We start from the raw sequence: 18309 nt of genomic DNA on the forward strand, positions 1-18309 counted from the left end.
GCCAGGGCCAGAGGGCTACAGACACCTGCCCTGGCAGCCTCCATTTGACCCGGCTCAAGCCTGTCCACAGTGACTGAGGGACAAGCTTCAGCATGGCCAGGGTTGGTTTTGACCTCACCCTATAAATGAACCCTTCTGAACCCCGTGTGCTGCCTGCCTCCTTGTGGCCATGCCCACAGTCTGTGTGGCCTCTCATGCCTCCTCAAGACCACGGAGGACCTCGTTCCCATCCAGTGCTTCTCAGCTGGGGCCTCAGGTCTTCTCCCTTGGAACCAAGCCACTTCTGAGAATGGGGAGAGGTGCCCTTAGGAGTGTTCAGAGTCTGCACACGATGCCCATCTCTCCCTGAAGATACCATCTCTCCCTGCACACACCTTCTCTCCCTGCACACACCATCTCTCCCTGCACACACCATCTCTCCCTGCACTTTGCTGTTGTCAGAATGTCATCCCAAGGCTACCTCCTGGTCTGGGCCACTAGGGGGCGCTGTGTAAAGAACACCTGTGAGGTCAGGGGTTCTTGGAGCTGACAAGGAGCCAGATGGAGCAGGTCCCATCAATACTCGCCTGTCCACCTTCATCCCTCCCTGAGTGGAGGGACCAGATTTGGGTTCCCAGTTTGTCCCGTGAGGGGACACTACTCTTTGTGCTGTGCACCCTCATACCATGATGCCACCTGACCAGGACCTACCTGGGTAGCAGCTGTGGGGCATCATCTGGGCCCCATGTGGACCCCACTGCTGGGGGGTCTGGTCAGTGTGTTCCTGGCATCATGTGGGCATTGCTGCCTCAGGCTTTTGTTCTGGGGCTGAGATGTAGCCAGGGAAGGTGCTGTACTAAGGCCTCCTGGGGGGCAGGGGGCAGAGTGATAAACACACCAGCTTCCTCAGGGCTTCCACACAGCCCCAAGTCTCAACTCTTGAACCTGCAGACACCTGGGCCCCCAAATTCATCAGGTCCCATTTCAAGGAGGCAGATGGGAGGCGGGAGCCCAGAACAGCCTGACCCAGGTACATCCCAGGTCAGCTGGGGGAGTCATTTATGTGAGAGGTCCTCCCAAGACCATTGTCCCTCTACTTCTTAGTGAAAACAGGCCATCAGAGTGAGGTCCCCACTCCCTCAGAATGCACCTTTGCAGGACCAGGCCAGACCCTAGAGGGTACCATGGACTGGAGGGAAGGGCACTGGGGGACAGAGGACACAGTGGACCAGAGATCGGGATGCATAGGCTGGAAGTGGGGGCACAGCAGGCCAGCCCCTCGCCCTTGTTCACCATTTGCCAGGGAGCACAGAGGGTCTAGGCCAGGTTTCCATAAATGGAGTGAGGAGGATTAATAATGTATTTATCACACATCGTCTGGGTAACTGAAAATGATCTATAAGCGTGTGGTAAATGTTTTATAATGTTTTTGTAACCCGTTATAAATGATAAATGGCTGACTGTGGATACCGGATCAAATATTTATAACGCATTGTGTGCGACACCGGGCTGCTACAGTTCAGGAAAGCCATTAATAATAAAGTGGGTGGGGATGTAGAAGTCACCGGCGTGCCCGGCAACGCCATTTGTAATGAGGTGTAAGCTGGCTCTGGGAAGCCACCTGCCCATCCCCCACCACCACCACCACACACAGCCACCTTCTCCGGAGCCCAGGGCAGGCACTAGGTCGGGAATTATTTGTGCAGTGGTGTCTGGAGGAGAACATGTAGCATCCATCCTTAGCATGTGGTGTGACGATACCACACACCTGAGGCAGGGGGCAGTATTAACTGGGCCTTCTTATTGAATTGTGAGATGCCTTGAGTTATCCCACTCATAGTGACCCTGTATAGTTTCCAAGGGGTGGCAGGTGGGTTGGAACTGCCAATCTTGTGGTTCAAATCAACCTTGTGTTCCCGTGCATTATCCTACAGTGCCAAACAGACCCCTTACAGTAGGGTGTCCCAGCTTCCAGGTCCTCCTTCCTTCCTTCGTGGGGCTGGGGGTGGTGGTGTTAGCTTCTGCTGACCACAGAGTTATGGTGGAAAAGTCCCTGACTGACCAGAGTCCACTTGGAGGCTCTGTCCTCTTCCTCTCCTGACTTTACCTCTTCCCTTAAACTCTCTTGAGACAAGATGTGGAGACTCAGGGGAGGGAGATCCCTTCGACAAAGACCTAGATTCCATCCGACCTCTGAAAACCAGGGTTCCGCTGCTGCGTGTGGCCAGACACTGCTCTGAGGAGCCTGTAGAACCTGTGGATGGCTGGTTTGGGAACTAAGTGTGTTTTGGAGAGAAGGGCTTAGACGCCCCATCCTGAGGGAAAGGCCACCACACCTCTGGCTGCTTTGTCTCCATCCCTCTGTGTGTCCATGACCTGGTTTCACCTCTTCTGTCTCCAGGGACCATTTGGCCCTGATTAGACCTGTGGTTTGGGGCTGAGTCACTGGCCAAAGGGTCTAAGACACCCCTCATCTCAGCCCTTCTAAGGCAAAGTGCCCAGGCCCCACCACCACTACTAGGGGCCTCACCAGCAGCGTGGCTTCCAAGAGCTCAGCTGACTCCCAAGCGACCTGTTCTTCCTTGAGCCCCCCAGTACCACCCCTGATCCCTGAAGGGAGTCCTCTCCACCCTGGCTGACCCTGTACCTTGGCCTTTTAACCCCAACCCCTCGCTCCGGGCAGGAGCTCCTCAGTGTACAGCACTGCTTGGCTGACCAAGTAGTCTCCTTTCCTGTCTGAACCTGTTACTTTTTAAAGGCATTTTATTGTGAATTGAGTGCAGGTTTACAGGGTGGATCATCAGTTTTACATTCAACAAGTCACACATTGTTTCTTCTCAATGGTTTCAATCTCTCATTAACTAGTTACCCACTTCCTCCCTGCTTTCCTGTTTCCATTCCTACTTTCCCACCTTTCTGAACTTCGTCCTTGGGGAAATGCTACCCTTTTGACCTCTAATGGTGTGCATGCCTCACTAGTGTTGCTGTCCTGCCTCACCCCCACCCCTATATTCCTCTCTTTTGCTTGGCTGAAAAATGAGTGATGGGGCTGAGTTCAGTTCCAGAGCTGAAGGGTGACCAGTGTCCACAGTCTCAGGATCTCACTAGTCTCTAGCTGACCAGTATGCCTGTTCTTTTTTATAATTTTGAGTTTTGTTCCACATTTTCTCCCACTCTATCTAGGACCTTCTAATGTGATCCCTTTTAGAGCACCAGCTAGTTTTTGTGGTCTCAGAATCCTGGAGACTGGTGTTAGGTGGTTTTGTTAATCCATTGTTTCTGAGTGTCTTCAGTGTTCATCAGTCTTCCTCTAGACAGGGAGAGACCGATAGTTGCACCTTACAAGCTTTTAAGATCCCAGTCACTACTCTTCCAAAGTAGGATATAGAATATTATCTTTTGTGATCTATGTTATGCCAACTAACCATGGTGTCCCTGAGACTGATTCTGAGTCCCCAGGCCCAGCAATTTATTCCCTCAAATGTTTGGTGATATCCAAGAAGTTTTCCTAACTTTACCCCCTGTATGCTCTACCACATACTAACAACCTCTGTCAAACCTTTACATATTTGTGGCTTTACCTCCTCTCTTCCACACCCATTCAGCCAATGTATCTATTCATGCTCCATGTTATCTACCTATTGTTAGGTGCCATTGAGTCGGTTTTGACTCAGTGACCCTCTGCACAACAGAGTGAAACACTGGTCCTGAGCCAGCCTCACAATTGTTACACTTGAACCCATTGCTTCTGTCACCGTGCTAATCCATCTCTTTGGGGGTTTTCTTCTGTTTTGCTGACTCTCCACTTTACCAGGCATAATGTCCTTCTTTAGGAACTGGTCACTCCTGATAACATGTCCAAAGCATGTGAGACCAAGCTGGCTTCTAAGGAACATTGTGGCTATACTTGTTCCAACACAGATTTGTTTTTTCTGGCAGTCTATGGTACTTTCGATATTCTCTATCGCTGTTATTGATGGATTGTATATAAAACAGTATCCCTGTTCCCTCTAACTCTTGCACTCCTCACTGAAGCTCAGTTTCTTTATCTGCAGATTGGGTAGTCATCCCAGTTTAAAGGGTGGTTGTGAGAAACGTGGATGTGGATTGTAGGAGGGGAGGAGAGCCTGGCTGGGTATTACTGTTCTCTATGACTTCTGACTGCAACCTGCCCTCACCTCAATTCTCTGGGGTCTACGGGCCTTGCCTCACTCCCTGGGTGCTGTGGGTGGGTGCGTTATACCCAGTGCAGGGCTGATGCATGTTTCAGCCCCTCTGCTTGGGAAGGACAGTCATCTAGCTGACCACTGAATTCTCACCACAGTGCTTTCAGTCACCCCAAGAGAAAGGCTGAAGCAGAACAGATGCCTTTGAATGATGATGTTGGTGAGGAATACAGACTAGACCATGGAGCGCTAGAAGAACACATAGATCTGACATGGAAGAAGTACACCCAGAATGCTCCTTAGAAGCAAAGATGGTGAAACTTTGACTTCCATACTTTGGACATGTGATCAGGGGGGCCCAGTCCTTGGAGAAGGACATCATGCTTAGTAAAGTGAAGAGGAAGATTTTCAATGAGATGGATTGACAAACGGTGGCTGCTATTCTGGGCTCAAATGTAACAACCACTGTGAAGATGACATTTGGTTCTGTTGTACAGAATGTGGTTACAAGTCAGAACTGACTGACGGCACCTAACAACCTCAAATGTCAGTACTAGTAGCCCCTCCCCAGAAAACCATCTCTGGCTTTCAAGAGTGTCCCCAAGACAGGGGTCCTTGATGACTCTTCCAGTACCTGTCACAGGTGTGGTTTTACGTTGGGGGTGGGGTGGGGTGTATGTGTGTATCAGCTGTACCAACTGCTGTTATAAACAGGCCCTGCTGTGCCATAAGCTGACTTTGTCTTTCCGTCATGAATTCTGTGTGGAGGCGTCACAAGTATACAATAGGGATTTTCATTTTCTTCTTTGGTTTTTGTGATTGACTTTTCTACAATAAGTATGTGCTGCTTTGTTCACCAGAAAAAATGATGTCTTTCTCCCTCTCTCCCCACCTCCCCGCTGACCAAGAAATCTCCCTCTAGGTCTTGGATTAGGGTCTGCTAATGTACAGGGTCGCTATGGGTCAGAACCGACTCGACGGCACTCAACAACAACAATGTTCTCAAGGAGTCATGGTGTGGTGCTGTGGGTTAATGCGCCTCACTGCAAAGCTGTTTGAACTGCAAGGTTGGCGCTTCAAGCTCACCAGCTGCTCCTCGGAAACCCTATGTAAGGTCGCTATGGGTCACAACCGACCCGACGGCACTTAACAACAACATTCTCAAGGACCTGGGGTATGTAGACCCTTCCCAGGCCTGTCCCACTCACAGTGCTCTGCTCCCTAGCCTTGGGCCCAAGTGTGATTTCGGGAAGCGGCATTTATTGAGTGCCTACTATGTGGCTAAGGAGCTCTGGTAGCGTAGTGGTTATGAATCCGTGGGAGAAAGATGAGGCTTTCTGCTCCCATAAAGATTTACAGCCTCAGAAACCCTGTGCAGGGTCTCTAGGAGTCGGAACCGACTCCATGGTACTTAACAACAACAACTATGTGGCTAAGTACTTGGCTGCCCACAAAAAAGCTAGAGGTTTGAGTTCATCCAGAGGCATCTTGCAGGAAAGGTCTGACAATCTGCTTCCTAAACCCAGCTATTGAAAACCCTGCACAGTACAGTTTACTCACACTCATGGGGGTCATCGTAAGTTGTAAATTGGGATGGTCTCCCTGGTAACTGGTTTGGTATTTTGATTCACTGTGTGCCTGCCCTAAGCATGGACCTCAAAGGGGTGGGGGTGGGGGGTGGTAGGGGCTATAATATCATCTTGAAGATGATGAAATGTAGGCGAGAGGGAAAGGTAGTTGGGCAGACGTAGCCAGGTCTTCTCCCTACACCAGAACCTTCCCCAAAGTGGGGTTCCCCATAGCAGTTTTGATCCCAGATGGTAGTGATCAAAATAGGAAGCTGAAGAGGGAGGGTGCCAGGAGGCTGCATGGGGAGATGGGGAGAGGCCAGGTGGTAAGAGGATCTCATTGCTCAGCCACTGCTTGATGCAACACCCACCCCTCAACAAACGCTCAGCAAGATGGGTGCACAAGGCGGAGGCAACAAGTTCAATGGGGGGAGGCCCAGGTACAGTTCTCTTCTGGGTGCGGTATGGGGCCTGGATAGGAACCTCTAGTGGATGGAGAAGCCGGAAGTGCCAGAGGTTCTGAGCAGGAGAGGGCAGGGCAGTTGGAGGGCTGATTTTCACCCACCCCCCTCCCCTGGTAGAGGGTGTGCCAGGGAGAGGCTGGGGCTGGTAGGAGTGATATGCAGGGGCCAGCTGGCCAGAGACTCGAGAGTCTCAGCATGATAAGGAGACTGGACTTTATTCAGAGGGCAGCCAGGGAGGTTCCGAGTAGGGTCGGGCTTGGTCAGGTCCACTTTCTAAAAAGGTCCTTGGACATTGGTGATCAAAGAAACAGAAGGGATCATGAGGAGGGTGGTACAGTGGTCAGGAGCAGGCTGACAGTGGTATCCTGGCCCTGGTCCAGAGCCCCCACAGGAGAGGGAGTTCTTAGGTGATGTAAACTGTTAATATGCTTTACAGGTTAGAGGTTCAAGTCGAGAAAAACCTGGCAATCAATTGGGAAAAATCAGCCATTGAAAATGCTATGGAGAGCAGTTCTCTTCTGACACACACAGGGCACCATGGAGAAGTGATTTGATGGCAACTTGATGGTTTTATTCTATGCATTGGATTCCTAGGTGTTACTGACTGAAAGGTTGGGGATTTGAGTCCACCAGAGGCACGTTGGACTCCTGGTGTGGCACTGTAGGCTCAGCACCGGACTTTGAACCACTGGACTTTGCCAGCTCAAACCCACCAGCTGCTTGTTGGAAGCCCTGTACAGGGTCGCTGTGAGTTGGAACAGACTCAATGGCACTTAACACAGAGGCACCTCGGAAGAAAGGTCTGGCTCTCTACCTCTGAAAAATCAGGCATTGAAAAATCCCTATGGATTGCAATTCTAGTGTGACACAGAAGGGGCTGCCTGGAATTAGAATTCACTCCATGGTACCTGGTTGGAAAGGAGGGGGCTGAGGGAAGACAGAGCTCTGTGCTGGGGTCATCTTCGGTGGCCCCAGGGGACTGCTGGCCATAGATGGGAGGAGGGTACAGCCCTGATACTTAAAGACCAGGACTTGACCACTTCTATGCTCTTTGGAGAACATTCCCAGCTCTGTCCCCCTTCCCAGTGGCCCAGCCAGACATCTAGGCACTCCTAGCTTTTCCCTTCTGTACACTTGCTTTTCCGGTTTGAATGGCTGTACCCAGGTCAAGACAACCAAGTTCCTGGCTGAGTCAGCATGAGATTGCCTTTTGTCCCCTTACTGGGAACCTGTTGGAAGGTCCCAAGCCATGGCCAGCAGCCATCCTAGGTCACAGGGATCTCTGCCTGGCACCTGCTTTCATGTTTCCTGGAACGGGGAGCTCACCACTACTCACAAGCCTTACTTCCACTGTGGGGCCACCAAGGTGTCCACTGAGGTGGCAGCCTCAGTGTTCTGTTCCTTCACATCGGCAGGAATGCCGGTCTGTTTCCCTCAGGGGCCATTTATGGGCATAAACCTTCCTACTGGATGGGGTGGATCCTGCTGGGCACTGTCTGGGCAAGCCCCTTACTTCTCAGGTGTCTGTATTTCCGGCTTGGTACAGTTCATGTGCCACTGGAAGAAGGGGGGTGGGAACCCTTGCCTCACATCACTTATGGAGAATTCCTAATTATTGGCTGTACAGTGATGAAAGTGGAAAATTGGGAAACACAGAACAAATGACCCAGATCCCTGGGAAATCCCCTGCCCCGGGAACAGCCCGAGTGGACAGGGTTCTGGGAGCCCCACCCGGAATGATGCCTCTCTGTGCACACGACACGGGCGCTGGCCCAACAGACCAGGCGGGAAGGCCCTTTGAAGACTGAAGTGTAGGGCGCGGTTTTCACCGCCCCAGGAGCCGGATTTCACAGCAGCTCCAGAGGTTAGCCTGGTTCCGGCTCCATAATTCCTTAGCGCTGTGACTCCAGGCAGGTCACGTCTGTTCGAGCCTCAGTTTCTCCCTCTGTAAACGGGTCTTTACTTCCGCTTTTTCACGATGGGGGTGAAAAGGAAGAAAAACAGCGAGAAGGAGCAGTGTTTCGTTCTGCTGTGCATAAGGTCGCTATGAGTTGGCACCGACTTGATGGCACCTAACAACAACAACAACAAGGAGCAGGCTGCTGACCAGGACCCCCAGGGCGGGAGCCTACCTCTGATGTGGACCCCCAGACCCCGCCCTCACCCCAGCAGACTTTGCCCCTTCCTGGGGGTCAGGGTGGGGGTGGAGGCAATGGGAGGACAGGGAAGGGGCGTGGCCAGAGAGGCTGAGCCAAAGGAGGCGTGGCTGGTCGACCAAGAGCTTGGTCTGTCTAGGAGGCTGAGCCCACGCTTTGGTTGCTACCAGAGTGCAAGGCAGGACCGGGCCATGGGTGTGGCCTGGGATCCGGAGGCGTGACCAGCCGGCCAGCTGGGTCCCGGGGTTGGGGCGTTGTGGGAGGGCGGGGCTTGGTAGGCGGGGGTGGAGCCCGGGCAGAGGCAGGGCCTGGTGGGCCGGCTGGGTGTGGGCGTGGCTGGCAAGCTGGCCCGCGCTCTGGACCCCACGGTGCTTCGGCGGCTTTCCTTCCTTCAGCCGGCTGGGTCCGGGCTCGGCCGCCGCGATCCGTGCACTCGTCCATTTGCAGGCCGTCCAGTACGGCGCAGCCCCGGGAGCGGAGAGGAGGGCGCGCCCGGACCCGCGGGCCGGCCGGCCGGCGCTGGCCACATGGCCGCCATCAAGGCGCTGCAGCAGTGGTGCCGGCAGCAGTGTGAGGGCTACCGGGACGTGAGCATCACCAACATGACCACTTCGTTCCGGGACGGCCTGGCCTTCTGCGCCATCCTGCACCGCCACCGGCCTGACCTCATGTGAGTGCCCGCTCCCGCCTCCTCTGCAAGGGCTAACACAGACGGGGAAACTGAGGCCCAGGTTGTCCCAGGCCCGGGGAGGCTGGGCCGTCAGTGCTCCGGACCCAGGACCCCTGTGCTAGATGCCCCCTCCCGCGTCAGTTTGCCCGTCCGCCAAACGGAGGCCAGAACCTGTAAGTCCGCCTGGCCTACGGGTGTTACTCAGTCTGTGACTCAAGCCAATATCTAGGGCCTGGGCCGCCGGCCCTTCCTCCGCATTCCCTCCCTTAGGGTTGAGGTCGGCCCTCAGATTATCTCAGTCTCTTGAGGCTTCGGGAGGCGGGTACTGCTCTCTCTCCTCCTGGACTTTGGCAACACAGGTGGGGAGCCTAATGTAGCGCAGGAAGTCCCAGGCCTCTGCACCCTGCGGTGGGGGAAGAGAGATAGAGACTATGCCCCTACCCCTGGGAGACAGAGGACATGGGTGGGGAAGGGGGCTGGGCCATCTTCCCGCAGCAGAGTCCTGCCCCATTCTGGGCTGGCTCCTTCTGTTAGTCATTCAACAAACGCTCTGTGGATGAGGGTCTGAGACCCTGTGCTCTGCTGTGTGTAAGTTCACAATGGGTGGAGTGAGTGGCTGAGGCAGTACTCCTGTGTTGCGTGTCTGGAGGCTCAGGCAGAGGGGGTTCCTCAGATGCCCTCCACCCCGCAGCCCAGACACCTTCTGGAAGAAGGATGACACTTAAAAGCTCTCTCGAAATTGTTGTTGTTAGGTGCCAAGGACTTGGTAGCGAATCATAGCGACCTTATGCACAGCAGAACGAAACACTGCCGGATCCTGGGCCACCCTTGCTATTGTTGCCACCAATCTTGAGCCCATTGACGCTGCCACTTTGCCAATCCATCTCTCTGGGGTCTTCCTCTTTTTCTCTGACCCTCCCCCCTACCAAACATGATAACCTTCTCCAAATTGGACCGTACTTAACAGCAAGAGAAGGCAAGGCTGGAGTCAGTGGTGGGGACAGGTGTACGTTGGGCAGGAAGACCTCAGGTTTGTACGAGGCCTGAGGCAGCCCCTTCCAGATACCCAGCTTGCAGATGGGAAACTGACTCCCAGCAAGCAGAAACCCTTGCTCAGGGCTCTTCCTCTTGCATCTGGGGGCTGTCCCCCGGCACCGTACTCTTCCAGGAAGCTAGTCTGAAGAATGAAGGAAGCCTACTTGTTGGTTCTCCTCCCACCCCGAGGTTGTGAAATGCTCTTGTGGGGAGTCTTCATGTGGCACTTGGGCAGCAGTGTCTGATCTACCCAGGAACCTGGCTTTGTTGTCCATAGAGACACTGGTGCAGAATAGCTTCACACAGGACCCCATGCCAAGTTCTGATGGAGCTGGCTCGGGACATGGAGCATGGAGGTTGGGGGGGAGGGTGGTGAAGAGAGATCTCTCTGGGGGCTGCAGGTGACTGAGCCCCTGCAGGATCACAGGGGTCTGGTCTACCCTGAAATATGGGACCTCTCGGCCCTGGAGGACTGTTGTCTAATTCTACTGCTCCGGGGTGTGTTTCTGCCCCAGCGTGCACCTTGGGCATGCACACATCGAAGCAACTGTTTATGAACGCCTTCTGTGTACCCTTGTATGCGACACCAAACAAGGCCTCTTTGGCCTTGCTCTTGATGTTCTAGTCAAAAATTCAGACAGTGGGTAGGTGATTGGAACCAGAGGAAGGTGAGGCGAGGTGCCAAGTGCACAGGAGCATAAAGATGGCTTACTCACCTTGGACAGAGCCGTTGAAAGTCTTCCCCATCTGTTTCGTCAGTCCCAGAAGGGAGACGTGACTGGAGGTGTCACCATGTAGTTGGAATGTTATAAATTATAGGATGTGTCCCTTGCCTCGGGCTTGGGGTATGGGTACAAGGCAGAGGCTCAGGGGTGTCATTGTGAGGTAGGGTCTCGGGTGTGAGGTAGGGGCTCAGGTGTGAGGTGTGGGACTCAGTGGTGTTGGTGTGAAGTAGGGGTTTGGGGTATGGATGTGAGGTAGAGGCTTGGGGTTGTTGACTAAGTGGAGTATGACTTTGCTATGCCTCTGGGCAAGGTGGCGGCTGTGGATAGGGGTCCCACCCTACCTGTTACCACAGCTGAATCTCAGAGCCCCTGAACTGCTCCTCAGGCCCCAGCAGCTGCCTCCAGGGTAAGAAACACCTGAAGGATGACTGTCCTCTCAGATGGGTGCCCCCCACGCCAGACTTCAGGTGTGACCTTGGCCTGGGTGTGACCCTCCTGTCCCCTCTTTCTGCCCTTCAAAGACACTCTGGACATGGATTTCCTGTCTCGATATCTCCTAGCTTTGCCTCCAGGAAGTTCTTTCCTTTGTCTCATCTGAATCCTTCCTGCTGCATGTTTCCTCTTGGAGCCCAAGAGAAAGCAGCTGTGAAGAGGGCTGGGCTGGGCACTGGGCCAGCCAGGTGGGGAGCTTTCAGTCTCTCTGACGCCTCTGAGTTCCTATAACTGCTGGGCCAGCTTGGAAACTTGGGAATTCCCAGTCACGATGTCTCTGCCCAGAGTCACAGGTGTCTGTCCTCCATTGTTTAATCTCATGAGAACCCTGTGAGGTGTGCATGGGTCTCCCAGGGACACGCAGCAAGGAGATGGCTACTGGGGGCTCCCCTCCTGCCTTCCAACCCCTCCTCTCCTCTAGCCATCTGCCCAATGCCTGCCCAGCCCCACCCCCTGCCCCACCCCTAGTGCTGTTGGTTCTCTGTAGCAGGCCTGGAGGGTTCCAGATGGACAGACCCTATCCTCAGTCCGAGGCAGGTACACTCTGCTCAGGTCCCCTCTGATGATGCCATCCCCCCCTGGGCAAACAGCCTCCCCTGTAAACCAGGTGCTGAGCAGATTCCTGGCTGTGTGGTCCAGCTCCTCTCAGGAATGCTGCCTGACCCAGTGGGCCCAGAGTTCTCAGGGGCCCCTCTGGCAGGAAGGGAAGGCACCAGGGACAGGGGACATGGGGTCTAAGTGCTTGGCTGGGAAGACCCCCATAGAAGCATTGTAGGGGTTCCTTCCCCTGAGATGTTTTTGCAGAGCCCAGCTGAGGCTTCAGGAAGCTGGGGTTCAACTAAAATTTTTCCTGTGACTTGGGCCCATGCTAGTGCCTCCAGGCACATAGCTGGGAACCTAGATTCTTTCTCAGATTCCTCACAGTTCTGGAGGTCAAGGTCAGGGCTGTAGAAGGCAGGAGTTGCCCCCCACCTACCCCAAGGGCAGCAGGGACATCGAGTCTGGCCTGTTATGGATCTGGAAGAGGCTCATATTGGACCCCACTCCCCACTCAGAGGCAGTGCTTGGTCCCTTTCAGGGCCAGAGTAGAGGGTGGGCCGCCAAGTAGGCTGACCTCACCTCCCCTCCAGGCCTGGCGGTCAGCAGGAAGTGGTCAAGAGATATAGGCCTTCTGTTCTGGCCCAAGGGCCCGCTGCCCAGGCCTCTGCCTTCCTGCTAGGGCCGGCCAAGTAGTGGGAGGGGGCAGGAAGCTAGACTCGGACAGTCCAGGGCCCGGGGGCCTTTCAGAGCCCAGTGCCCCCACCACCCTGCCCAGAGATCCAGGGTGGGACCCCAGGGCCAGGATGGGAGGGGACAGGGTCTGGTCCAACCTGTGGGCTGGGCAAAACTCAGCATCTCCTTTGCCTGTTGGGAACAATAAGGGGGACTTGGCGAACGAGCCCTACCCTTGCGTCAGCCATGCCCGTCCCTAACACACCTCCCTGTTCCAGCACTGCCTTCTCTCCTGGGCCTACCCTGGGGGTCTGCTTCCTGGGACTGCTCTGTCTTGGGCATCTCTCAGCTTCCTCTTTGTCCCTTCCCTGGTGTCTTTGTGTCTGTCTGGTGTGTCTGTCCCTCTCCTCTCTCTGTCTCTCTTAGTGTCTCTTTCTTCCTCTGCCTCTCTCCTTCCTTCCCCCTCCCTCCCTCTGTCTTTCCCTCTCAATTCCTCTGTCTCTCCCCTTCTCGGTCTCTCTCCTAGTCTGTCTCTCAGTGTCTCTGTCTCCCTCCCCCTTTCCTCTCCCTCCCCTCCCCTCAGGATTAAGTCCAGATGCGCTGGACTTTCCCCCCTGCCAGCCCCGCCCCCAGCACCCCCTCCTTACTCGCCCCCACCCCCCCAGAGCTGCCTCTGATTCCAGGAAATAAGCAGCTGTGGTCAGTGCTCCAGGAATTTGGGGGACGTCCATTCCTAAGGGCTCAGAGGCTCTGGGTCAGCACAGTGGGGCAGTGGTCATGGGTCAGTCATGGCCTGGAGGGAGGCAGCAGGGAGGGCCACAGCAAACAGTAGACCATTGATAAATGTTGTTGATAGTTGCTGTAGAGTCGGCCCTGACTCCTGACGACCTCATCTCACTCGAGGACAGCAGAAGGAAACGCAACCTGGCCCTTCACCAGCCCCATGATGGGTGGTCTAAGTGGTTGGGTTTTGGTACCATTGTGATCCATTGTGTTTTCATTGGCTGAGATCACCAGGACTTTCTTCCTAGTCTGCCTTAATCTGGAAGTCCCAATGGAATCTATTCAGCATCACAGCCACACGGAAACCTCCACCGACAAAGACAGGTGGTGGCTGCACATCACGAGCATAGGCCGGGGAATCAAGCCTAGGTCTCCCGAAGGGAGGGGGAGAATTCTACCCATAAGTCACCCATGTCTTAAAAACCCAGTTACTGTGGGGTCAACCACAACTCATGGCCACCCCTTTAGTATAACTATGCTCCATAGGGTTTTCAATGATTGATTTTTCAAAGGACTCGATTTTCAGGCTTTCTGGGTGGACTTGAACCTTCCATGTTTTGGTTAGCAGCTGAGCATGTTACCAGTTTGCACCATCTAAGTACTCTGAGTAACATAGTGTTGCTGTTAAGTGCCATCGAGTCAATTCTGACCCATAGTGACCCTGTATAGGGTTTCCGAGGAGCAGCTGGTGAGCTTGAACCGCCAACCTTGCAGTTCAAATGGCTTTGCAGTCTGGCGCATTAAACCATAGTGCCACACCAGGACTAACATATTTGTTGTTGTTGTTAAGTGCCGTCAAGTCAGTTCTGACCCATAGCAACCCTGTACAGGGTTTCCAAGGGTGTAAATCTTTACGGGAGTAGAAAGCCTCATCTTTCTCCCGTGGCGCAGCTGGTAGTTTCGAAACGCTGACCTTAAGGTTCGCAGCCCGATTCGTAACCACTACGCTACCAGACCTCCTGAACTAACGTATAGACCCAAAGAATTCATTCGGTCAGCCAGTGTTGAAAGAATAAATCAAATCCCACAAAAGTTACCTCTCTCAGCATGCATCAAATGCATTGGTTCAAACACAAGCATTTATAGAGCACCACCTGTGTGCCTGGCCCCATCAGTAATGTGGTGGTATCAGTCCTCATATAACTTCAGGGGGAGAGAGGAGACCCAAGTCTGGTTCCGTGGGGTGGAATCCTTTTCGAATTTTGACACTAGCTGTCCCTTCTTTGGCACTCTCTGTTTCCCCTCTGGATTTGGTCGTTCATGGCTATGGCCACTCAAAATTGTGGGGTTTATTAGGGAAGTAATAGGAACACTTCATGAGATGGGAAACAGTTTGTCAGTCAGGACAACTTCCAACTTGGCAGCTTCTCTGTCGTGTCTCTGCCTTGCTTGAACAAGTGTTGCAGTCTTTAGCTCCCCACAAGCACCTCGAGGCACCTACTCCTCCAGCCAACCTCCTGCCTGCATGTGCTCAGCTTTCTGGCTCCAAGGGTCAGCGAGCCGAGCTGTTTCACCTATCTGCCATCTCAAGCTGTCTCCAGCTTTATAGCACCCGTCCCATGAGTCTAGGCGGTTCTTAGCTGTGGGTCCAAAGAATGCGCTCTGCTCCTTGTTCATCATGTTCGTGTGTGTGTGGTTTGAGTGAAAGTTTGCAGAGCACATTAATTTTCCATTCAACAATTCATATGCAGTTTGTTTCTTAACCAAACCAAAACCAAGCTCACTGCCTTTGGGTTCTTTCCAACTCTTAACTACCCTATAGGACAGAGTAGAAATGCTCTTTAGGGTTTCTGAGACCTGGAAATCTTTATGGGAGCAGACAGCCTCATCTTTCTCCTGCAGAGTGGCTGGTAGGTTTGAACCGCTGACTGTGTGGTTAGCAACCCAACACTTAACCCACAACGTTGGAATCCCCTCAGTGTAACAGCACTCTTCCTGCTTCCTCCCTGGGTTCGTCCTTCTTTCCTGTCCCTTCCTGCCTTATGAGCTTTGTTCTTGAGCAAATGCTGTCCTTTGGGTCTCATATGGGTGGTTGTTCTGAGGAGCATAACTTCATGGGTTCACTTGCAAACTTGTCTGTTGTTTGACTGCAAGATGTCCCCAAGGGTGGGCTCAGTTCCAGGTCTGAAGGGTGTCTAAGGACCATGGTCTCGGGGGTCTACCAGTCTCTATCCAGATTCTTCTTGAAAGTAGTGAAGTTTCCCTTCACAGTCTGGGATTGGTTCTTTTTAAACCTAGCAGGATGGCAAAACTGACCAATCCCTTCGATGGGCCACAGACACCTTAGTTCTAGCCAGTCTTGCACTTTTCTGTTAGTGTGTTGTACTATGGTGGCTTGTGCATTGCTGTGATGCTGGATGCTATTGTTATTGTTAAGTGCCATCCAGTCAGTTCTGACTCATAGCTATCCTGTATAGGATTTGAGGAGTGGCTGGTGAGCTTGAACCACCTACCTTGTGATTCAAACCTTCAGCGCCATACCAGGACTCTTATAACACCTGTAATTTAAATACCAGCAAGGTCACCTATGATAGACAAGTTTCAGTGGAGCTGCCAAACTAAGACAGACTAAACTAGGAAGGGATAGCAAACCACATCTGACTGGTCACCCACCGAAAACCTTATGAGTAGCAGTGGAGCCTTGTCAGATATAATACTGGTAGATGAAAAGTTTATGAATGGCACCAGAATATTGTCAGATACAGTGCTGGAAGATGAGCCCTTCAGATTAGAAGGCACTTAAAATACGACTGGGGGAAGAGCTACATCCTCAAAGTAGAGCTGACCATGATGATGCAAATGGAGTAAAGCTTTAGGGACCTTCATTTGCCAAAGGAGTACAACTCAAAATAAGGAGAAACAACGGCAAATATCCATTAATAATTGGAACATGGATTTTGGAAATTATGAATGTATAAGTAGGAAAATTGGAAGTTGTCAAAAATGAAATTGAACACATAAAGATTGATATCCTAGGCATTAGTGAGCTGAAATGAACAGATATTGGCAGTTTTGGATCAGACAATCAAGACTTATGCTGGGAATTGCAAATTGAAGAGGAATGGCATTGCATTCACCATCCAAAAGAACATTTCAATATCTATCTTGAAGTACAATGCTGTCTGTGATAGGATAATATCCATATGCCTACAAGGAAGACCAGTTAATACCACTATTATTCAAATTCACACACCAAACACTAAAGCCATTGTTGATGAAATTGAAGAATGCTACCAACTTGTGTGGCACTGTAGGATAAAGCGCTGGATCACAAGGTCCATTTGATCCACAAGGCCAGTGGTTGAAATTCACCAACTGTTCCTTGGAAACCCTATAAAGGGTCTCTATAAGTCGAAACCGACTCGATGGTATTTAACAGCAATAACAACAACCAACTTCTTCAGTCTGAGATCCATCAGACATGCAATCAAGATGCATTGATAATTACTGATGTTTGGAATGCAAAAGTTGGAAACAAAGAGGAAGCATCCATATTTGGAAAATATGGCTTTGGTGGTAGAAATGACGGTGGAGATTGCATGATAGAATTTTGCAAGACCAATGACTTCTGTATCACAAATACTTTTTTTCAACAACACAAATGATGACTATACACTTAGACCTCACCAGATGGAATACACGGGAGTCAAATTGACTACATCTGTGGTAAGAGATGGTGGAGAATCTCAATATCCTCAGCTAAAACAAGGCTAGGGCTGACTGTGGAACAGACCATCAGTTGCTCTTATGTAAGTTCAGGCTCAAGCTGAAGTAAATTAAAACAAGTCCATGAGAGCCAAAATATGACCCTGAACATATCCCACCTAAATTTAGAAATCATCTCAAGAACAGATTTGATGAATTAGACACTAAAGACAGAAGACCAGTAGAGTTGTGGGATGACGTCAAAAACATTATCCTTGAAGAAAGCAAAAGGTCATTTAAAAAAGAAGACAGAAAAGACCAGAGTGGATGTCAGAAGAGACTCTGAAAACTAGCTCTTGAGCATGGAGAAGTTAAGACTGGAGAAAATGATGAAATAAAGAACTGAACAGAGGATTTCAAAGGGCATCTGGAGAAGACAAAGCCAACTATTATAATGAGCTGTGCAAAGACCTGGAGTTAGAAAATTAAAAGAGGAGAACATGCTCAGCATTTCTCAAGCTGAAAGAACCGAGGGAAAAATTCAAGCCTTGGATTGCAATATTGAAGGATTCTGTGGGCAAAATATTGAGTGATACTAGAAACATCAAAAGAAAATGGAAGGCTCAGGGCAAACCCCCTTCTAAGACTGAGACTCAAGGGGAATACAAGAGCAGGCATGTGGTCTTGCTGGTGACCACAATGGTCTACCAATAAGGGGAAGTGGGGGAAAATCAACAGTGAAGTTGTGAGCTAAGTCTGACCACGTTCAATAGACTCCTGTCAACCTAGGTTGAGACCTGGTTGGCCAGCAGTATGGTGAGACCTGGGGACTCATGGGCCCAGGGACGGGGACATAGCTCCAGAGGACCAGAGCAGTGTGACGCGTCCAGCTGATATGAAGTGAGGGGAAATGCACAAGAACACCCATACTTGCAGATAGTACCCATTTGACCTGGCTTCAATGGCTGGATGATCAGAACTCGACTAGAGGAAGAAAGTAGAGGAAAAAAAGAGTAATCTGCTACAATGTGATGAATTTGACCTATATTTGTAGATGTAGTAGCTCAAAAAAGGGAACTAATCTTTACAGTGAGGATCATTCCCACCCCCTCTGTACACATTGTTGACAGGGATGGGCAACTTAGACATTGATTACCCAAAATGGGGGAGCTACAAAGGCTACCCAAAGAGGGAGCTTAGTTTTAGAGGGTGCGGGGGAAGGTAGAATCTCCACTGAGTGGTTTCCAACCTGTCTGGACAGGACTGTGAAAGGACATGGGGATAAGACTCTTGTGGTTCAATAGTGAATAATTGCTATCAGAACTGATTGTGAGTATTGCAAATACAAAGGTAGACATTTTGTAACAAAAGGAGGGGAGTGGTTGACCTTGCATTCCAAGAGCAGAGGACTCTG

The 18309-nt window shown here is 51.7% G+C and overlaps 1 protein-coding gene across 1 annotated transcript in view; it reads left to right on the top strand.

Moving 5' to 3' along the window:
• Positions 1–8860: 8860 nt before the first annotated feature.
• Positions 8861–18309, top strand: part of MICALL2 (MICAL-like 2) — a 28172-nt gene continuing 18723 nt past the window's right edge. Inside the window, exon 1 of the mRNA XM_006859881.1 lies at positions 8861–9003. Coding sequence (XP_006859943.1) covers positions 8861–9003 — 143 coding nt within the window. The remainder of the gene's footprint in view (positions 9004–18309) is intronic.

This window comes from Chrysochloris asiatica, unplaced genomic scaffold (genome assembly GCF_000296735.1).
Source record: "Chrysochloris asiatica unplaced genomic scaffold, ChrAsi1.0 scaffold00034, whole genome shotgun sequence".
Classification (NCBI taxonomy): domain Eukaryota; kingdom Metazoa; phylum Chordata; class Mammalia; order Afrosoricida; family Chrysochloridae; genus Chrysochloris; species Chrysochloris asiatica.